This window comes from Enhydra lutris, unplaced genomic scaffold, assembly GCF_002288905.1.
Source record: "Enhydra lutris kenyoni isolate GAN:26980312 unplaced genomic scaffold, ASM228890v2 scaffoldscaffold21, whole genome shotgun sequence".
In the NCBI taxonomy this organism is placed as follows: domain Eukaryota; kingdom Metazoa; phylum Chordata; class Mammalia; order Carnivora; family Mustelidae; genus Enhydra; species Enhydra lutris.
Window position 1 is genome coordinate 4,192,627 of NW_019154105.1, and position 18,482 is coordinate 4,211,108.

The 18,482-nt window shown below is 38.0% G+C and overlaps 2 protein-coding genes across 6 annotated transcripts in view; one reads left to right on the forward strand and one right to left on the reverse strand.

The window, feature by feature from the left end:
• The window catches only part of LOC111149023 (progestin and adipoQ receptor family member 3), a 37,899-nt gene extending 32,205 nt beyond the window's left edge, over window positions 1–5,694 (forward strand). Inside the window, exons 7-8 of one of the 3 annotated variants that reach the window (XR_002640732.1) lie at window positions 653–817; window positions 5,468–5,694. The gene's annotated coding sequence lies outside the window, so the exon portion shown is untranslated. Of the gene's footprint in view, window positions 1–652; window positions 862–5,467 lie in introns of those variants that run through there. The other 2 variants (XM_022505911.1, XM_022505912.1) reach the window with 2 other exon arrangements.
• The window catches only part of LOC111149022 (BMP2 inducible kinase), a 122,684-nt gene that overhangs the window by 5,988 nt on the left and 98,214 nt on the right, over window positions 1–18,482 (reverse strand). For 2 of the 3 annotated variants that reach the window (XM_022505909.1, XM_022505907.1), the window contains exons 14-15: window positions 17,658–17,815; window positions 11,051–11,161 (exon numbers count right to left, since the gene is read on the reverse strand). In XM_022505909.1, the coding sequence (XP_022361617.1) occupies window positions 11,051–11,161; window positions 17,658–17,815 (269 nt within the window). The remainder of the gene's footprint in view (window positions 1–11,050; window positions 11,162–17,657; window positions 17,816–18,482) is intronic. The other variant, XM_022505908.1, reaches the window with a different exon arrangement.

The following is an 18,482-nucleotide window of genomic DNA, read 5'->3' on the forward strand; positions in this document are numbered from 1 at the left end:
TGTTTTTTTTTTTGTTTGTTTTTTTAGAGAGAGAGAGCTCCGGTGGGGTGGGAGAGGTGGGACGGGGGTTAAAGAGAAAGAGAATCTTAAGCAGGCTGCCCACTCAGCACTGTGCCCAAAGCGGGGCTCGGTCTCACGTCACAGACCATGACTGAGCTGAAATCGAGTCAGGTGCGTAACCGACTGAGCCACGCAGGCACCGCCCGTTCCATTTTTTAAATTTTCAGCGTGAATAAAAATTTGTGGGGTTTTTCATTCCCCACTTTGAATACATGTTCACAGGTATCAATATACTTATTATTAATTGGCAGGAACATGATAAAGCATTGTATATGTAACATTTTAAGATTTAACATTTACCTCTAGGTTGTTTCTCGTTTTTCGGCATTTTAAATAGAACCATGATCATATACTTTTTCCTTGAGGGGAAAAAGGAATACGAAAACTCTCCTTTTTGAATATCAATTTCACTTTATGGATTTACTGTTATTCCCTCATTCTACATATTCATTATACATGATTAATACACAGCTAATGAACTTTAATCCAGTAACAATCTCTGACAAGATCGTAGCTAATACTCTGTGCCCTCAAGCATAATATGAGGAAATATATAAATTATCATGATATGAAGAAATAATGACAATTCCAGGTTCTACTCACAAGACTGTTACAAAGGAAGGACTCAGAAGATGGCCCAACACACAATCACTCCAGAGCACACGACCAGCACCGCCTCCACAACAAGGCCGAACTCAATCACTTCATCCCCCAAATTCCGCCCTTCCAGGGTCTTGTCTGGACCCAGTGGTCAACAGTGAGTATAAGTGCAGGGGGAAGGGGGTGCAATTTTTTCTTTCTTTCTTTTTTAAAGATTTTATTAATTTGAGAGACAGTGAGCACACAAGCTGGTGGAAAGGCAGGAGAGGAAGAAGCAGAGTCTCCACTGAGCAGGGAGCCCAACGTGGGGCTCGATCCCAGGACCCCAGGATCAGGACCTGAGCCGAAGGCAGACACTTAACCGACTGAGCCCTAGACACCACAGAGATGAGTGCAGCTCTATGTGGCTAATCCAAGAGGCGTTCAGGTCCACCTTAGAAACGGCCAGAAAACGAGTGCCGGGGTCAGTCAGTCAGAAGAACACGTGACTTGGTATCAGGGTGGTGAGTTCAAGCCTGACACTGGGTGTAGAGATTACATAAAACATATATATTTTTTTAAATGGCCAGGAAAAAGTAGGCACACAAATGTATATCCACATACAAGGGTGCATACTGGATCCTGGAAACTGTCTCTGATTTTTAAACAGCTGTAGGGGACACGTGGGTGGCTCAGTGGGTTAAAGCCTCTGCCTTCGGCTCAGGTCATGATCTCAAGTGTCCTGGAATTGAGCCCCACACTGGGCTCTCTCCTCAGTGGGGAGCCTGCTTCCTCCTCTCTCTGCCTGCCTCTCTGCCTACTTGTGATCTGTCAAATTAAAAAAAAAAAAAAAAATCTTTAAACAGCTGTAGTTGGGGGCACAGTATAAGAAATTGAAGAGACTGCTTTCAAAAACCCAAGAACAGACGCACACAATGATCTATGCCATCTTTGTGGTTTCAGATTACAACCCTGAAAAAAGTATGGGCAATGGGGGAAATTTTCTGCTGGTTATAGAAAAACGGGTTTTGTTTCTTTTATTGTCTCCCCTTTATAAAACTAAGACAAGCAAGGATATTTATCCGAATTCCTTTCTTCTCCCACATTTTCACAAGAGAATGAGGAGCAGCTACGAACTTTAACTTTTCAGACAGCATACTAAGAGCAACTTAAATGTTAAGTACCATTACAACAATATAATTGTTGTAATTGTAATTACAATTGTAATTGTAATTTACATTGTTACATTACAACACTGTAAATGCTTGCAGTCCTCCCTCTCCAGGACCTCCTGCTGAGGGAAAGTTAAATTCCAGGCTGTGTGTTACAGCAATCCTACAGAAGGCTCTACTTTCTGCAGGAAAAGTGATCTACTGAAGCATCCCGTCTTCACTGTGAAACTACAGTAGAACTGAGAAAGAAATGGGAAATTTACAAAATTTGAGGTTATTTCATATATTCTAAGGCTTTTAGTCCTATTCCATAGGCACGGAAGACTGTCAAAGTACGTACTACGGTTATAAAGTTGGTTATCCACTGTACAATGTATAGTACTTTAAAATGTGGCTTCACAGTTAAATGCCATCAACTCTTACATTCTATTTCTTTGCCTAAACATAGTCCTGTAATTGGGGAAAAAAAAAAAAAAAAAGAATTCAGATATTCCTACTGTTTGCTCCTGGGGCCAGATTGCTTCTTTTAGTTATTAGAGTAAATATTACACATGTGATTTACTATGAAATTTAAATCAGGATTATTTCACTACTTAATTTCCCCAAAGTACAGCCTAAATATGTTTCCTTATAATTCAATATATCTTAAATCCTAATGATCCCTACATTTACTGAGAACTGTATTATTAACATAAAAAAAATGGCTGTTTTTCAAGTGGGTGGAAGGGAAGCTGTATTTAGAATAAGCACTAGAAAGATATATTTAAAGAATAAAAAATGTCTAGAATGTGCCCAGAAAGATACCTCAGTTATCTTTCTCTATGAATCGGTTTTGATAAAACACTGTACATTCTCATATACTGACTAACTTTTCTTTTTGGCTCTGGGTAGGGCGTTCTTCTTTCCTCAAACTAAATACGTTAGAAGACCCGGGTGGCATCTAGTTAGGATATTATTTCTGCTCTGTGCCTTGGAACTACAAACTACAAAATTTCAGCTTTTTGAGTAATGCTTATCTTTTGAGGTTGGTCTGATTTCGGCAAACAGCCAAAATCCAATCAGAACAAAATCCTGAAAATAAAGGGAGTGACTGAGACAATGTAGATTTGGATAAATTATTCAATAAAGGGTTATAAAAGTCTTTAATTATCTTGCGCAGCACGTAGATGGTCCCTCAGGAAAATTCCAAGTAATGTGTTGGGGGGAAAAAGTTACAACAGGGGCACCCGGGTGGCTCAGTCGATTAAGTGTCTGCCTTCGGCTCAGGTCATGATCTCAGGGTCCTGGGGCTGGGATGGAGCCCCGTGTCAGGCCCCTGCTCAGCGGGAAGCCTGCTTCTCCCACTGCCTCTGCCCCTTCCCCTGGCTTGTGTGCTCTCTTCTTCTCAAATAAATAAAATCTTAAAAAAAGTTACAACGATGTGAAATCACTAAAATGTCAAGAGAACTAGTATACTTAAACACATAGATCCTGCTGATTAAAGTTATTTCACTGGCTTAATATAAGTCATATACAGAACTGCAAGGTAATAGTTCAGAACTAGCTAGAGCAATGGTTCAGTTATTCAGTACTGCAAGTATAACGCATTTACTACATATCTAAATGCCACATAAACCATCTGATAACTGTTTATATAAAAACACATAGCATCCTTCCCTTCCTTTATCTGCAGAAGATACTGAATGGAAGTGTCCTATGATGGCCTGGATTCGTGCACTGCCTAGCGTCTCACTTCCCCCATGCGTAGAGGAGGGAGGGCAACAGTATTTGCCTCTGAAAGTTGTAGCAAGGATTAAAGCGAGAACATATGTGAGGGGCTTCCCACACTGCTGGCGGGTACTCAGGGAAGGGCTGTGTCCGTACTGCTGGTGTAACGCGCCATCATTTCATGATTATTTATGGAGTATCCGCCACATGCTTCCAACGACACTGAGAAACGAATCAGAGAGGACAGGAACAAATACTGTCAAGCACACAAACGCAGTGCCAAGGGCCTTTCAGACATTCTCTCTTAACTCCCCACCATGAGGCTCCCACAACCACGTGAGGGTGAAAAGGCTTTGAAAGGACTGTTACGATCTTTTCACCTTTCTTAACTACATCTTCAAAAATGTCCCCCTTGCTCTACGTCAGGGCACGGTCATGCCCTCCTGCCACTTCGAAGATACGCACTGTTACTCTCCAGCTCTCTGCCCGGCTTTCCCTTTTCTCTCCGTTTCTTCCTGTCAGTGACCTTAATCCTATTTCATAGCTGCAACTATATTTGAAAGCAAAGAACAAGAAGGGATTTTTAGAGATGTAGTCTTTTTATACACGAGGCGTGTGAAGCTAGGAAAAAGCTGACTAACATCCAAGCTTAAGGCCATGCACATCAAAGTCGGAGTGACTTCCCTGCTGACACTAGTGTAAACCGCCCACCTGTAAATCCCACAATTAAACTACCCGGAGAATATCATCACCAGCAAATACTCAACACAGCTCACGGTCAACCCTACAGAATGCAACCATGGTCCTGTTCTGAACTTCTTTCGATTTCCTTTACAAAGCTGTGTCTGGGGGGAAAAAGCCCCATATTGTTTCCACTTCAGCAAATAGTGTTCTGTTCAACTGTACAATACGTATCTTGTGCTGAGGGTTTTAGAGTCTGTAGGCCTGAGGTCTAGAACTACTATAAGGCATCATCACCAAAAGAACCAATACTCAACTTTACAAAATCCACAGAAGATAAACATCCGAAAAAGCCTCCATTTCCTCATCTATAAAATAAAGGCAATAATGGAACTTACCTGATAGAGATGAACATTAAATAATATTCACTTTACTTAGTAAAATCTCATTAAATATTAGGGTATGTGTGTGTGTACAAAGAGATTATATTCGGTTACTAAAGTAATGAACTTACTTCTCAAGGTACTGTATGGCACACAAAGGTGAATAAACCATTTCCTGACTTCGGGACGCTTACCATTCACTTTAGCAGCAGTGAAACTCACCTGCTCTCCCTGATCCCAGTGATCTGGGAAGTGACTAACCCGGGAAAAACAACTGGGAGGTTCTGAAGAACAAGCGTAACTCACCAAATGAATTTATGAACATGAATCTGCCAAATAATATCAGAACATAATTTCATCCATTTCATGCTTGAGTTTTCATAAAAGGAAATTTCTAGATGTTAAAATTTCAAAAATACCATAGTCTTGCCCAGCCCCAGAGAGGATTCCAAACTCAAAAGTTAAATTTCTAAGGTCAGTTTTCATATTTTCATATATTTATTACAGTATTCTTCTATAGTCTTTGGGAAGAAGAGTGAAATCCTAGTTAATGCCACATTATTTTAAATGAATATTGCAAATAATGTATTCTTCAATCACATAAATTAACCTTCATAAACTGTATCAGAAAATTCAAAATATTTAGAAAATGTCAAAAAATGTGGGGAGGGGGCATAGTTTGCATCATACTCTAATCAGGCTTCCATCTTTTAGACAATAGCTCTTTCAGTTATAAAACAAGTGGTACATTTTTAATCATATAAGAAGCTTCCAGCTTCAAGGAAATTTTATTTTGATGTTCTTTTCTTTGCTATCAGATTATAGAGGATGAATGGCTGGAAAGTGCTCTTGTAATTACATGCCTTCTGTTGTCTCATCATTTAGGGTACAAGGGAGGGGCTGCGGGACTTGAAAGCCCACTCTGAAGGACAGCGGACCGCCTGCCGTCATTTCCCAGCAACGCGCCATGCCAGGACTGAGCATCAGTGGATTAGGAGGCTTTATCCAAATCTGCACTGTTTCTCTAAAGACAGGCCAAGTGACAAGGCCTGAGTATAAAAAGAGAATCATGCTAGTTGTGAACAGTATTTTCAGCCAAATTAAAAATGCTACAAAACTGACATTTTTTTATGTAGATTTTTATTTAAAAGAGGCCACTCAACATCTTTGTTTTGCTACTATTTACAGAAGAGAGTTTAGAAGCAGACAGAGCTGGATTCCTACTTATAAACTTAAACTATCCGAACTTAACCAAGTCACTGACGCTCTCTGAGCCTCAGTGTTGACTGTATGTATAAAACAGAACTTAATAAATGGTAACCATTATCGCCGACACCCTGGAATAGCAAAATTCTTGATCTTCAAGAATTACTAGCATCTAAAAATATAAGCAATACTTTCATCATCACTTATAAATGACAGAGCATTTGAACTGATGATCCTGCCACAGTCTACGTCCCCATAAATACTCACTCTACACAATGTGACCTTTCCTAACCTTACACTCAATTTAGCCTCCTGTTAGGTAACGAGAACCATGAAGTGGATCTGGGATTTGGAAGAGTAAGTACCAAACCTAATTAAAAATGAAATGCAATATATGAAATCTGAAACTTCAGTAACTTAATACAGCCTGTCAACAAAATTCTTCAAATATTCTACGTTTCAGAAGTTGTGTTTATTAATCAAGCAGTTCGCACTTCAATTCCCGTGTTGGTACACAAACTAACTGTAAAATGATGCCTGCGGGAGAAGGGAGAGTGTGTGGGTTTGATGGGGAATGAATCCCATGCTTTTAATACAGTTGTATGTGTGTACTGGTAGTTAATGCTTTAATACGAATAGGAATGGCACTATCCAAACAGTTGTTGGTAGTGAAAACCTTCAAAAACAGATTGTACCAGTTATTTAAAGGTACCAGTAGTTAAGAGGATCCTAGCTTATTATTACTGGAATTTTGAAGTTCTACTAGCTAGACAGCAGCTACAATTTATTTAACACAAAGATTTTTAAAATTTAGTAAAGAGTAAACATATTATGTAATAACACTACCAACAGTCACGATAGCAACAACACTGAGAATGTTGTGCTTCGTGTAACACTCTCCTCTTTGATTCTTTCAATAATCTCATCAAGTAGCTAATATTATCTCCAGTTTAAGATAAAGAAACCCTCCAAGAAACTTAGGCAACTTCTTCTACCACACGGCTAATCTGTGACAGAACCAAGATTTATATCCAGGACTTAATAATTCCAAAGTTGTTTTGGAATTACAATATTATAATTATGATATACCACTCTACTAACAGTTTAGTGACCTGACATAAAAGGTAAATATAATTCCATGATAATTAAAATATCATCTTAGGGAATATGAGATTACCCTTACATACAGCACCAAACATATTCTTGATATAATTATTTCATTTCTGCATAAATGGATATGTACAAAATTTAATTTGGCCCATAAAGAAATGTTTAAAAACAAGAACAGGAAAAGCTAGGTTTGAACAATTTAAGATGCAATCTATCAAAATGTTATCTCCACCTAAGCTTCCAAAAAGCCTGAAAAAGTGGTAGCATAATCTAACACACCAAACAAATCAGAAAGATGCGTCTGTGTGAACAAATCAAGGTAGTCAGCTGACTGTACCAGCAGCTCTGGAGTACACGCAGCTGTTACAGAAATGGGGGGAAAAAGGTATTCTGGAAGAGGCTATGGGACCTAGGGTAGGGACACAGAGAATATTCCCACTAATTGAAGCCTTTTTTTTTTTTTTAAGCTGCAATGCAATGAAGCAATACCTCAAAAATTCACAGGGAAAATTACATCCAGTGTAGAATTATTTATGCAAATAATCAAGTGTCAGTTAGGAAAAAAGATATTTTCAGGCGGAAAAGCTTAAAACTTTTCCTCCCACGCACAGTTTCTCAAGAAACTAGTAGAGGGTTGCTTTGCTAACAAACCAAGGGAAGAAAGGAGATCCCACCCGCCCTGGGTGGGAGGAGGTGCAGAGTAAGAGTAAGACAGCAGAGTAAGTATGATGTATTGAATACCAGGAGTGAAAAATCATCTCTACGGAATCTGAACAGGGACGGGGGCATGGAGGCAGCAGGCAGATAAGTGAGTTTCTTCATTATAAACGTTGTTAAATCTAACCTTTTAAAGTACATAAGTACGTTGTTAAATCTAACCTTTTAAAGTACATAAGTATTTTGATTAATAAAATGAAGTTTAAAAACTAATTTTGTAAACTTATGATAAACTGAAGGAAAAGCAAAACTAAATCCATCATAACTTCAAAGTTAAGATTAAAAATTCTCACAGAAATTTTGTCTTTCAAAATAAAAAGAGCACAATTCCTAACAAAACCAGTGTAAGGAACACTAGATTTAGGACAATGGAACTTCCTCTTTTTTTTTTTTATTTGACAGAGAGAGAGATCACAAGCAGGCAGAGAGGCAGGCAGAGAGAGAGAGGGGAGGAAGCAGACTCCCTGCGGAGCAGAGAGCCTGATGCGGGGCTCGATCCCAGGACAATGGGATCACGACCTGAGCCGAAGGCAGAGGCTTTAACCCACTGAGCCACCCAGGCGCCCCAAGTTCCTCTTAAACATACTTTCCCAATGGAGTTAAAACTTGCTGAATTCTTATAGCACTCTGCTTCATGACTAAATTTACTTTATTCTCAAGTAGCATTCTCCATCTGGTTGACCTAAAATACAATTATATCCAGTTGTCAACCCTCAGATTGAAGTAAGATGGTTTATCACATAACTTATCATTCTGCATTCTGTGTACACACACGCACGCACGCACGCACACACACACACTCTCTCTCTCTCTCTCTCTCTCTCTCTTAGTCCTTCGCATCTCCAAACGCTCACAATGTTAGGTGGAGTGTATTTTCACTGAACAGAATTCATTTTTCTTTTTCCAGTTTCTTCCTAAATCTTACAGAAGACAATATTTGTTCCAGTAGATTCAATTATTTTATTATGAGGAAAACGAATGACCCCAAATAATTTATTCTTACTGAAAAATTATACATAACAAAGTGTATTGAAGCTTGATAATGAATAGTTCAGTCAGTGGAAATCTGTTATTTTTAGTTTTAACTTAATTACGTACTTTAGATCTGGTGAATACAAATTAACAGTGCTGATTAGCCAAGTGACTACCCTTCCTTCTCTTTCTAGATGAACATCTCACCTGTGACCATTCCATCCTTTATTCCATTCTGTGAGCTCAATTCTTCATAACCAAACCATTCCAATGCTCAGATTACACTAAATCTAACAAGGTTCTTTTGGAGGGGTACATTTAGGGTAAAGATCATTTCCTTGGGTGCCTGGGTGGCTCAGAGGGTTAAGCCTCTGCCTTCAGCTCAGGTCATGGTCTCAGGGTCCTGGGATCGAGCCCCACATCGGGCTCTCTGCTCAGCAGGGAGCCTGCTTCTCCCCCCTCTCTCTGCCTGCCTCTCTGCCTACTTGTGATCTCTCTGTGTCAAATAAATAAATAAAATCTTTAAAAAAAAAAAAAAGATCATTTTTTTAAGGTTACTTTCTTAACACTTATGAGTATGAATTTTTAGGAATAGTCATAGTTTTTTCATACACCCAAAAACTGTTATTAGATACTTACTGGGTTGGCCACTGAATAGGATTCAAAGACAGACAATGCACGTTTTCCACCCTTGATAAGTTTAAAATATAACAGAGAAATTAAATGCCCACAGTGAAAAGAAAAACTAACGGTGACAGCAATCAAGCTAAAATCTGTGAGCCTATTTCTAACTATAAAAATCTTAGGCCAACCCCAAAACAAAGGTACCTAAGGAAAGAGCCAATCATTGAGGCTTACTCCAGGCCCTGATTCCAGTCTTCATTTCTCCAGGGTTCTTTCAGAAACTTCTAAAAAACAGGGAAGTTGCAGAGATACGTGCAAACCTGAAAAGGATTATACAACTCCTTCCAGGGCCTAAAAAAGAGCCAGCAGTAAAGAAACCGTCTTCAACCACAAACAGATCAATACCTACATTCCTTTTTTTTTTTTTTTTAAGATTTTATTTATTTATTTGACAGACAGAGATCACAAGTAGGCAGAGGTAGGCAGAGAGAGAGGAGGAAGCAGGTTCCCCGCTGAGCAGAGAGCCCGATGCGGGGCTTGATCCCAGGACCCTGAGACCATGACCTGAGCCGAAGGCAGAAGCTTAACTCACTGAGCCACCCAGGCGCCCCCAGTACCTACATTCTTGAGAGCTTCTAATGACCATTTTGAGATATAATACTTCATTTGAAAAAAGAAATAGCATTAGCATTGGGGGTGTGAGGGAGTACATGTGTGCAGATTAAGTAGAAACAGTAAATTGTCTTCCCCACTCAATTAATGTTGTCATGCCATTCATTAAAAATAATTTGAAAGAAGCAAGCAAAAAATGACAACAAAATGGACTGTTTTCAATAAATGGCAAAGAGTAAAACATGGAACAGGAAAATATGTAGAAACTCCTAATTATTTTTGTGCATATCCTGAATAACCAAATCTAAATACTGAAAAGCTACAAACACTGCCTCGATGTATTCATCAGAAATCCTGAACACCTATATCTTATTAAACTTATATATTTATAAGTTTTTCTTTTGTTTATAAGGTGTGTCTTTTTTTGTTTTGTCACTTGGGTGCATTTTTAAATGACAACAATGATGTTATTACATATACATAATGTGCCTGAGTGAGAAATATTAGGAAAAGAATGCTAGAACCGTCTGTCAACTCCTTATTTCTTCTAATATATCTCCTTTTTCTATGATCAAAGTCATTTTTTTCCATTAGGAACACACACACACACACATTTACAACAAAGCAGAACCCTATTCCAGCCTAGTATCTTTGACGGTGCCAACTGGGGGATTACTTAGAAAATATTACTATGGATATTTTTTAATGGTAACAACAATATTTAAATTCTAAATTGAAATCAAAAAAAAAAAAAAAAAAAAAAAAAAGAAACTGAAGTTCACAACTGAACGAAGAGCAACCTGATACAAAATCACGAATACTTTTTAAATACAACTACAAAAGAGAACGTATAAACTAGGAAAATACAGGATTTTTAAGCAAAAGCTGAGCATAAAAAGATCTTTAAATATATTTTAAATATAGAAAAAGAGATATTCATGCATGAATTTGTTTCACTGGTACCCAACAATACAGAGAAAAAGAGAGTTACGGCTCTCCTGTGTACGTCAGCATTTTCCTATGTTGGCTAAAGACACACCTGAATCGCCCAGTGGAAAGGAAGACTATGAGGAAGACCGGCAGCAAAGGTAAGAATCAGTTTCTGTTTTCTGCACCTAACACCGAATCTTTACTTTGGCCTTATATTAATAAGGGTTTTTTGTTGTTATTTTTATTATTGTTCTCGCGTATATTTTTAATGATGATGATGTTGCATATGTAACTTGCCTGAGTGAGAAATGAAAGGAAGAGAACCAAAAGGATCTTCCGGAGGACGGGTATGTGGAGCGGAAAGTGGGTCTACATTCTTATCTGGGGGTGCTCTCTCCTCGAGCCTGTCTGCAAAAATAAGATGAAACAAAAAAATAAAATAAAATAAAAACGGTCTTCAAATTTAAAAACAAAGTGGTAACAGTATAAATAAAATTAAACAAAGCAACAGCCTTCTTGAAAAATATCAGAGTCAGAGTTCGTTTTTACAAGGATGAGGGGTAGCCCTGAGTTAACAGATACTTGCTTCTACAAAGGCAAGCATCACAACATCATCTCAGCACCAGATTTCACAAATACCATTAACCCAATAAGTAACTTAGTCTGCTTTATCTAAATCCCCAGTTTTCTTCAACTTGTAACATACTGGACCTGAACTTAAACTCAGCTTACTAAACAGAGGCATTATTTGGCAGATTTTCTCCCAAAAATACTCCGGGGAAAAAAGATTGCAAATGGTCATTTGTTCATAAAACGGGCAAATCTTATTTCTCAACAGCAATAAAAAGTAATTGACTATTACACTGATGTTCATTTTGCATATTAAATCATTCACATACACATACACACAGAGACTATGAAAAGCCTAATGACAGAGTTTATACTTCATCCCGCGGATATCGGAGACCCAGCGTGTGTCAGGCACTGTTCTAAGCAATGGGGCAGCAACATCGAACACAACAGAGAGTCCTGCCTTCTTGGAGTTTATGGAGAAACCAACAGAAAGCAGTGAGCATAATGAGACGTATATACACTATGTTACAAATCAAGCTACAGAGAAAACTGCAGTCCCGGGGAAAGGAAGTAAGGGAGTGGGCACAAGTCACAGTAATAAACAGAGATTCTGACCGGGACCAGGTGAGAAAAGACGTCAAGGAAGCAGCAAAGGGACACCTCGGGGAGAGCACAGCGGACAAGGGAAGGGCTGGGGCAAAGGCTCCCGAACTCAAGCAGAAGCCGTCCTGCCGCGTGGGACGACAGCGGCTGCTCTGCTTCCTGCAGTACGGATTAGCTTTCCTTGCTCCGACACCGCGTATCACAGGCACTTGATCGGCTGGGAACTCCCCGATCTCCGTGAGCTGTCTCCCTAGCGTCTGATTCTTAGCAGTCCAACATGCACTTTTAGGAACACAATTCTGCTGTTTTCAGGCATTTTAAGTACTCCTAGGACTACACCCTTCATGTTTAAGAAACTCTATGGGTCAATTACGCTGGTTTCGTTTGAGTTTTAAGACATTGCAGCGTAGGCAGAGAAAATCCAAATACAATCAGAATTCCCTAAAAATGACTTGTAACTTCAGAATGAAGCAAAAAGCCCCAGGTGAAAGCAGCAATCCCTCAGGACGGTGCTTCCAAACTGAAGGTGCATTCCAGTGAACTGTGCATTTGTTAAAATGCACTCTGACTGGACAGTTCTGGAAGGTTCTGAGCTTCACTTCGTAAGCTCCCAGGTGATGTGATACTGCTGGGTCAGGGACACACTCTTGAGAAGGCGAGGCCCTGGTGTCTATAATATCCTCAAGACACTGCGATGGACAATTCTTTAAACACCTTTATGACAACGGACACACTTACCAGCTTTTATGGCTAAAACTAATATCCACATGAAACGTAATATCCACATGAAACTTTGGGTTATCTGAAATTTTACTTAAAGTTCCATCGGTCATATAATAAGTGATAAATATTTTGTTAAGGCAACATATCTGACGACTGATTTATGCACAAACAGAAGCTGCAAGACTTAGAGCTGCTTTTCAAATCCAACACTGTCAAGGGCAACAATGACAATTCTGGTGTGGACAGAGTGAGGACAAAGGAAAAGACGAAGTAGGACAGGACAAACGGAAGAGACTATCTCAGAGTGAGAGCCACAGCATATCAATATCCAAGATCCCTCGTTCTTGAAAATCAAGAGAGTATGTGTGGGCACTCAGGTCTAAATTAGGACCAAACTTCCTTTCTAAACCATCTGCAGCATAATTGCTAGGATTCCCGTATGAAACTCAGTAACTCAGTTACCTGTGGGCGCTACACCACAAACCTAATGCATTAGATTTATCTGAGCAGGACTCTGGAAATCTACACTTTAACATACTCCCCAGATTCAGAAAAAAACAGCACTGTACCAACGGTTTCCAGCATATAAAAATGCAGTTACCACTAAGGTTCTTTGAATCCTCATGCATTGGTAGATTATCTCTATCAATTTATGGTTTCAATTCACATAAATGTAGAATAGCACCGTGTAGTTAGAATAAGAGTACAAACATTACCATGTGGGGATAAACTAACATTTTTTATATAGTGAGTCCCATAATTTTAAAATATGGAGACACTGTTCTATGCAAAGTTCATTCCCCCAATTATTTCAAAACGGGAGTCAGAATAAACTCGCTATAAAATGAATCACATTCTCACTGTGTCACAAAACAGAGAATCAATTTATCCAAGGCGGACTTTTGTTAAACCATCTAGATTTCTAGAGTTCACAGAATAATCTGGGTCCCAGGGCACAAAATACAAAATAAATACATATATTAATTTTTTTAATTATTAATTACCTATAATTAAAAACTAATGAAATGGTATAAGAGCTACTTTTCAAATACACAGTCACTCTTAAAATGAATTTAAGTTCCATTTTCAAATCACTGGTTTACATTAGAGCAAAACCAGAGCTTGATTTGTCCAATATTAAGAGACTTACCTCCTCCCCCTTCCCAAAAGAACTGTGTTGGTAAATAAAGACAATATCTTTTCAGGAATTTTAATTGATACAGATGGCAAAAAATAAAGGACTTAAAAATCCTAGAATCAAATTATATTCCACAAAATCATCAGAAAATTAAAATATCCTAATAAGTTAATTCCGTAGCTTATTTGGATAATGGCTTGAGTAGCCAAAAAGGCTAATGAATAAATTTGTAAGTATAGTCTTCATCTGATACTTTTGAAACTATTCTATTTGAAAAGTTCTATTATTCTGCACTAAAGGAACAGCAATATACCTGAATTAGCTTAAAATGGTGAGAGTTAATGCTTTACAACAAACTAATACAGATGTTTACATCTATTTCTTTCTGTGGCTTCATAGAAAAAAACAACACATTCAGTAGAATTTGCAAAGCAGCCACAGTCTTTAGGTTCTTCTATTCTTCCTTTCAGTTATCGTGATGCAGTTTGAAAAAGAAACAATCGTCACTAACAAAAAATAATATTCCATTAAGTATTACTTTTAATTAGCATGCAGAGCTACACAACGATTTGAACAAAGGCAAGTTAAAAAGTTTCCCAAAGCAAATACCTGTACTCTAGTGTTTAATGTATTAAATTTTATCACAGGTAGTTATCTAAAGTTTACATACTAATCTGGAAGTTTTGATATGGAAGACAAAGAAAAATACAAGTTTTTAAACTTTAAAAATGTCATTGAGATCAACTTGTATTATATTGATTTAATATTTCGACTTTAAGTAGAACAGGTGAAAAATTCTGAACCATAAAAATACTCAGGTTCACTGAAAGCAAAAGCGAGAATCGGGTTTATTTTGTATGTTAAACCCTGTGCTAACTGGTGTATGGATGGAATCAACAACTGTTTTCTTAAAGATCACTGAAAAACCATTTTTTGTTAACAATTACTAATATTTTGGAATTCTGGTATGTCAAGATATATTATGATTTTTAAATCACCGTTTGGATAATACAAACATGTAAAATATTTCCTAGACACAATATCCTTTTTCCTTTTAATAAATAATATTTCCCGTCTTAAAAATAAAAACTCAAATGGCAATGTACTCTTCTGAACAATCATTACATGGGCAATGCCTATATTTTTAAGGACCATACATAAAAGTATTGTTTCTCACTGGAGAGCATTTCAGAAACCAAATATAAATTATTTCAGAAAAGACTATGGAAAATTATTGATAAAATCTGTGCTGAGATAAAAGGTAAATTTGCTATTCCAAATGTATTGCAAATAATTTACTTATTTAGAAAAAGTTTTTAAGGACAAAAGAACAACCAGTAATGACCAAAGTTCATTTCCATTACACCGTCAGTCTTCCGCCGAGACTCTTAAGGTTCCGAAAGACCTTTTTTCATGCCGCAGGCAATTTAGCCCCTATCAAGTGGATCGAATACCAGATGCCTTATTGCTTGTGAATGGAAGAGCTGCTAAAGATGACTGAACATAGGACAGTTAAGTTACACTTTGGAAAGAAATCTTTCTAAACTACACTCTATATATTAATGATTTCTTTATAAACTTTCATAAAGACATTTCACCTTTTATGAGCACCATCATTACGACTATCAGTTATGAAGAAGAAGGCAGATACTTTCCATCGTCTTTCTTGCTGTCATATGTCACTTCTGCTGTTGATGTCATCCACCCACAAAGACCCTTCTAATGTGGTTTTCTAATTGCCAGCTGAGAAACCTGATAGTTTAGATACAATTTTTAAATGTCGGTTAAAGGGCAATAACCTTGAGTTGGAGCCTAAAGATTTACACAGAAGACGAGGAACAGGGAAGTGACATTTATGGAGTACCCACATTCCTTCAAGACATTATTTCCTTTAGTTTTCCTGATCATCTTATGAGATAGGCATCACTATACCCAGCTCATAAATGAGGAAGTGAGACAGCAGTTAAGAGACTTACTGAGATTACAACCTAGGTAAGTGGCATTGCCAAGGTTCAGAATTCTGGTGCTAGATGCCAATTTAAGCACATCAGCCTTGTGACAGGGAAATGATTTCAATAGCTCATCTAGACACTTGCCCAAATGGCTGAGTTGCTCCAAGTCTGACCTTCAGAGAAGTTCTTCTCCTGAACTTTCATCTGGAACTTAGTATCTTTCCATAATTAGCAGGCAATGAAATCTAAATTCTTTGGCACACACATGTGTGCACAGATACACACAAAAATGACACGTTATCTGACCTTGACGTCTGAAAGCAAATAGCTGGTTAAGAGTTTCACAGGCTAAACCCAATTTTTATGAAGTTATGTATACATGAATATTTTATTCTTCCCTATACGAAGTAAATAAAACTTGCTTACCGTTACAAATTCTATGGAGCTGAGAATGACATATTTTTATTTATAAGGTACAAAATAAAATGAATATTTTACCCATTCCATAACTGATGGGAAGAATAAAAAAGAGAGGAAAGAAAAAGGACGAGTTTTACCCAAATAGTAGAAAACTGCTTTAGCAAACCCTCAGTTACTATCCTGGAACACATTAAAATGAATATTTCAATTTTACCTTTTGCTTTCAAAATAACCCTATAAATTATATTGATTTGGTTAACCCATATATCACCCTGCCGTCCCCCCAAAAGAAAGAGATACTTTATTTCCTTTTTTAGAACTGAGCTTTTCGGACTACTCAACATAAAGGTATACTAAAAATGCCAAACAAAAAAGTCATGGTTTAAAAAACACTTTCTTTAATAAAAAGATGTAAGTTTGGTTTTACCAAAGTTGACAAACCTTTATTAAAGGTTCAAAACTCATGTTTATATATGCATTAATCATCAACTTAATTTTTCATAGTCATATAACCAATATGTAAAATACAAATTGAAATCTCAAACAACTATTCTTACATGAATAAGGGCATTTATAAACTTTACATAAAATATATATCATTTGGGAACAGAGCAGCTCATCTAATAACTGTTCTCAGAAAGCCGGCTGCCTGGAGGAGAAGAGCAGCTCAGAACTATGACAACAGCCCACAGGACCTTCTTTATACATGCGACACAGGAAGACACACTTGGATACACGTGCACATGCACGCCCGCACGCACACACACGTACAAGCCTCTGAAACCTGAAAATTACCTACAGACTCCAGAAGTGAGTTTTTGCAACCTCCTCAAAACATTCCACTCTTCCCTTTTCCGAAAAAGAGCTTTTCTAAAATACGTGCGGTAAGGCTTGACATATATAGTAGGTAGTTTAAAAAAAGGCAAAGATTCCAAGTAAAAACATTGAGATATCTGATTCAAAGTGGAAAATCATTTATTTAACTTTTGCCATATCAGGACAACAAAGCAGCCCTTTTATGTCGGCACTCAGTAAAAGGGCATTACGAAACATTAACATAATGTAGTAGCCCGTGTTTTCTTCCAGGCACTTTCAAAGGGCATCTCAGACCCACAGTGTCTTCTACTGCATGTGCAAGGAAAGAGAGCTGCAAAATGATTAGTAGGCAAGATTCGGATATCTCCCTTTTCACTTAAGTATCAATTTTCCATGTTTTAGAGATATTCTAAATTAACATTCAAAGATATGCAGTATTTAAGTGCTAGGAATCAGCATGTTACTAGCAATCCTGGGTTTAATAACTACTATCAAGCAATTGATTTCAAATGCACACAACACAGTTCAATAGCATACGTAAAAGACGGCCTGATTTTTGCCCTCAAATGCGCAAAAAGAATTTTCTATTTACCACCTCAAAACAGTCTTTGGCCTTGCTGAATGATTATAGAGCTGTGATTTTACTGTGAAGCAAAATAAGCCTTCAAGTGTCCCTTACTTGATCTCAGAAGGTCAAATTCTCTGTCCAACAGTTCCTCTTCCGTTAACTTGGAGAAATTATCGTCTCCGAAAGGGTTCCACCCCGACATGTCAGGTGGGTTACTGACGTTCCTCTGACTTGTAAGATGTGCAACTGCCTCTTTATCAGCAACTGACCTGTAGTAATAATTAAGAAAGGAAAAGAAGAGAGAAAACATTAGAATTCAAAATTCTCAAGTGCCCTAGTTCATACTTCCTAACTAACTTGGAAAATCACATGCTTTTATTATGATGAAGATGGCAGATCTGGGCACAGATGGGACAACCCCCCTGGAATTTGAACTGATGGGTACCCCTGGGCAAGCTCCTTAAGTTCTCTGTCTCAGCTTCCTCATCTGTACAACAGGAGGCACTCGATCTCCCTCATAAGGTTACGGAGAAGATTACTTAATACATAAAAAGCCAAGAGAATAGTGTCTAGAGAAAGAAACCAGGACTTAGTATTATGATGGTGCTAGGGAGGAGCCCTAAAGCGGTACTCAGGTGCCACGTCAGACGGGATCCGTCTAAAATCACCACGGAGTAAGACGGTCCCACGTCCCGGCTCTGCTGAGACACCGACAACTCTCCGTTTACACAGGCATTCTCTACATAGTGACCAAGGAGTGCTTCATGAATTAGCTAAAACTAGATGAGGGTTATTTTCTACATCATAAATAATTCATTGTATTTTAAGTATCCACATAGTCTGGAGGCCAGAACCTCTCGTTTTATGAAAGTTATCTACTAGGCCTCTTGGCTCTTAAGAGAAGGTGAGAGTCTAATGATTCCTTAACTTAAGAAC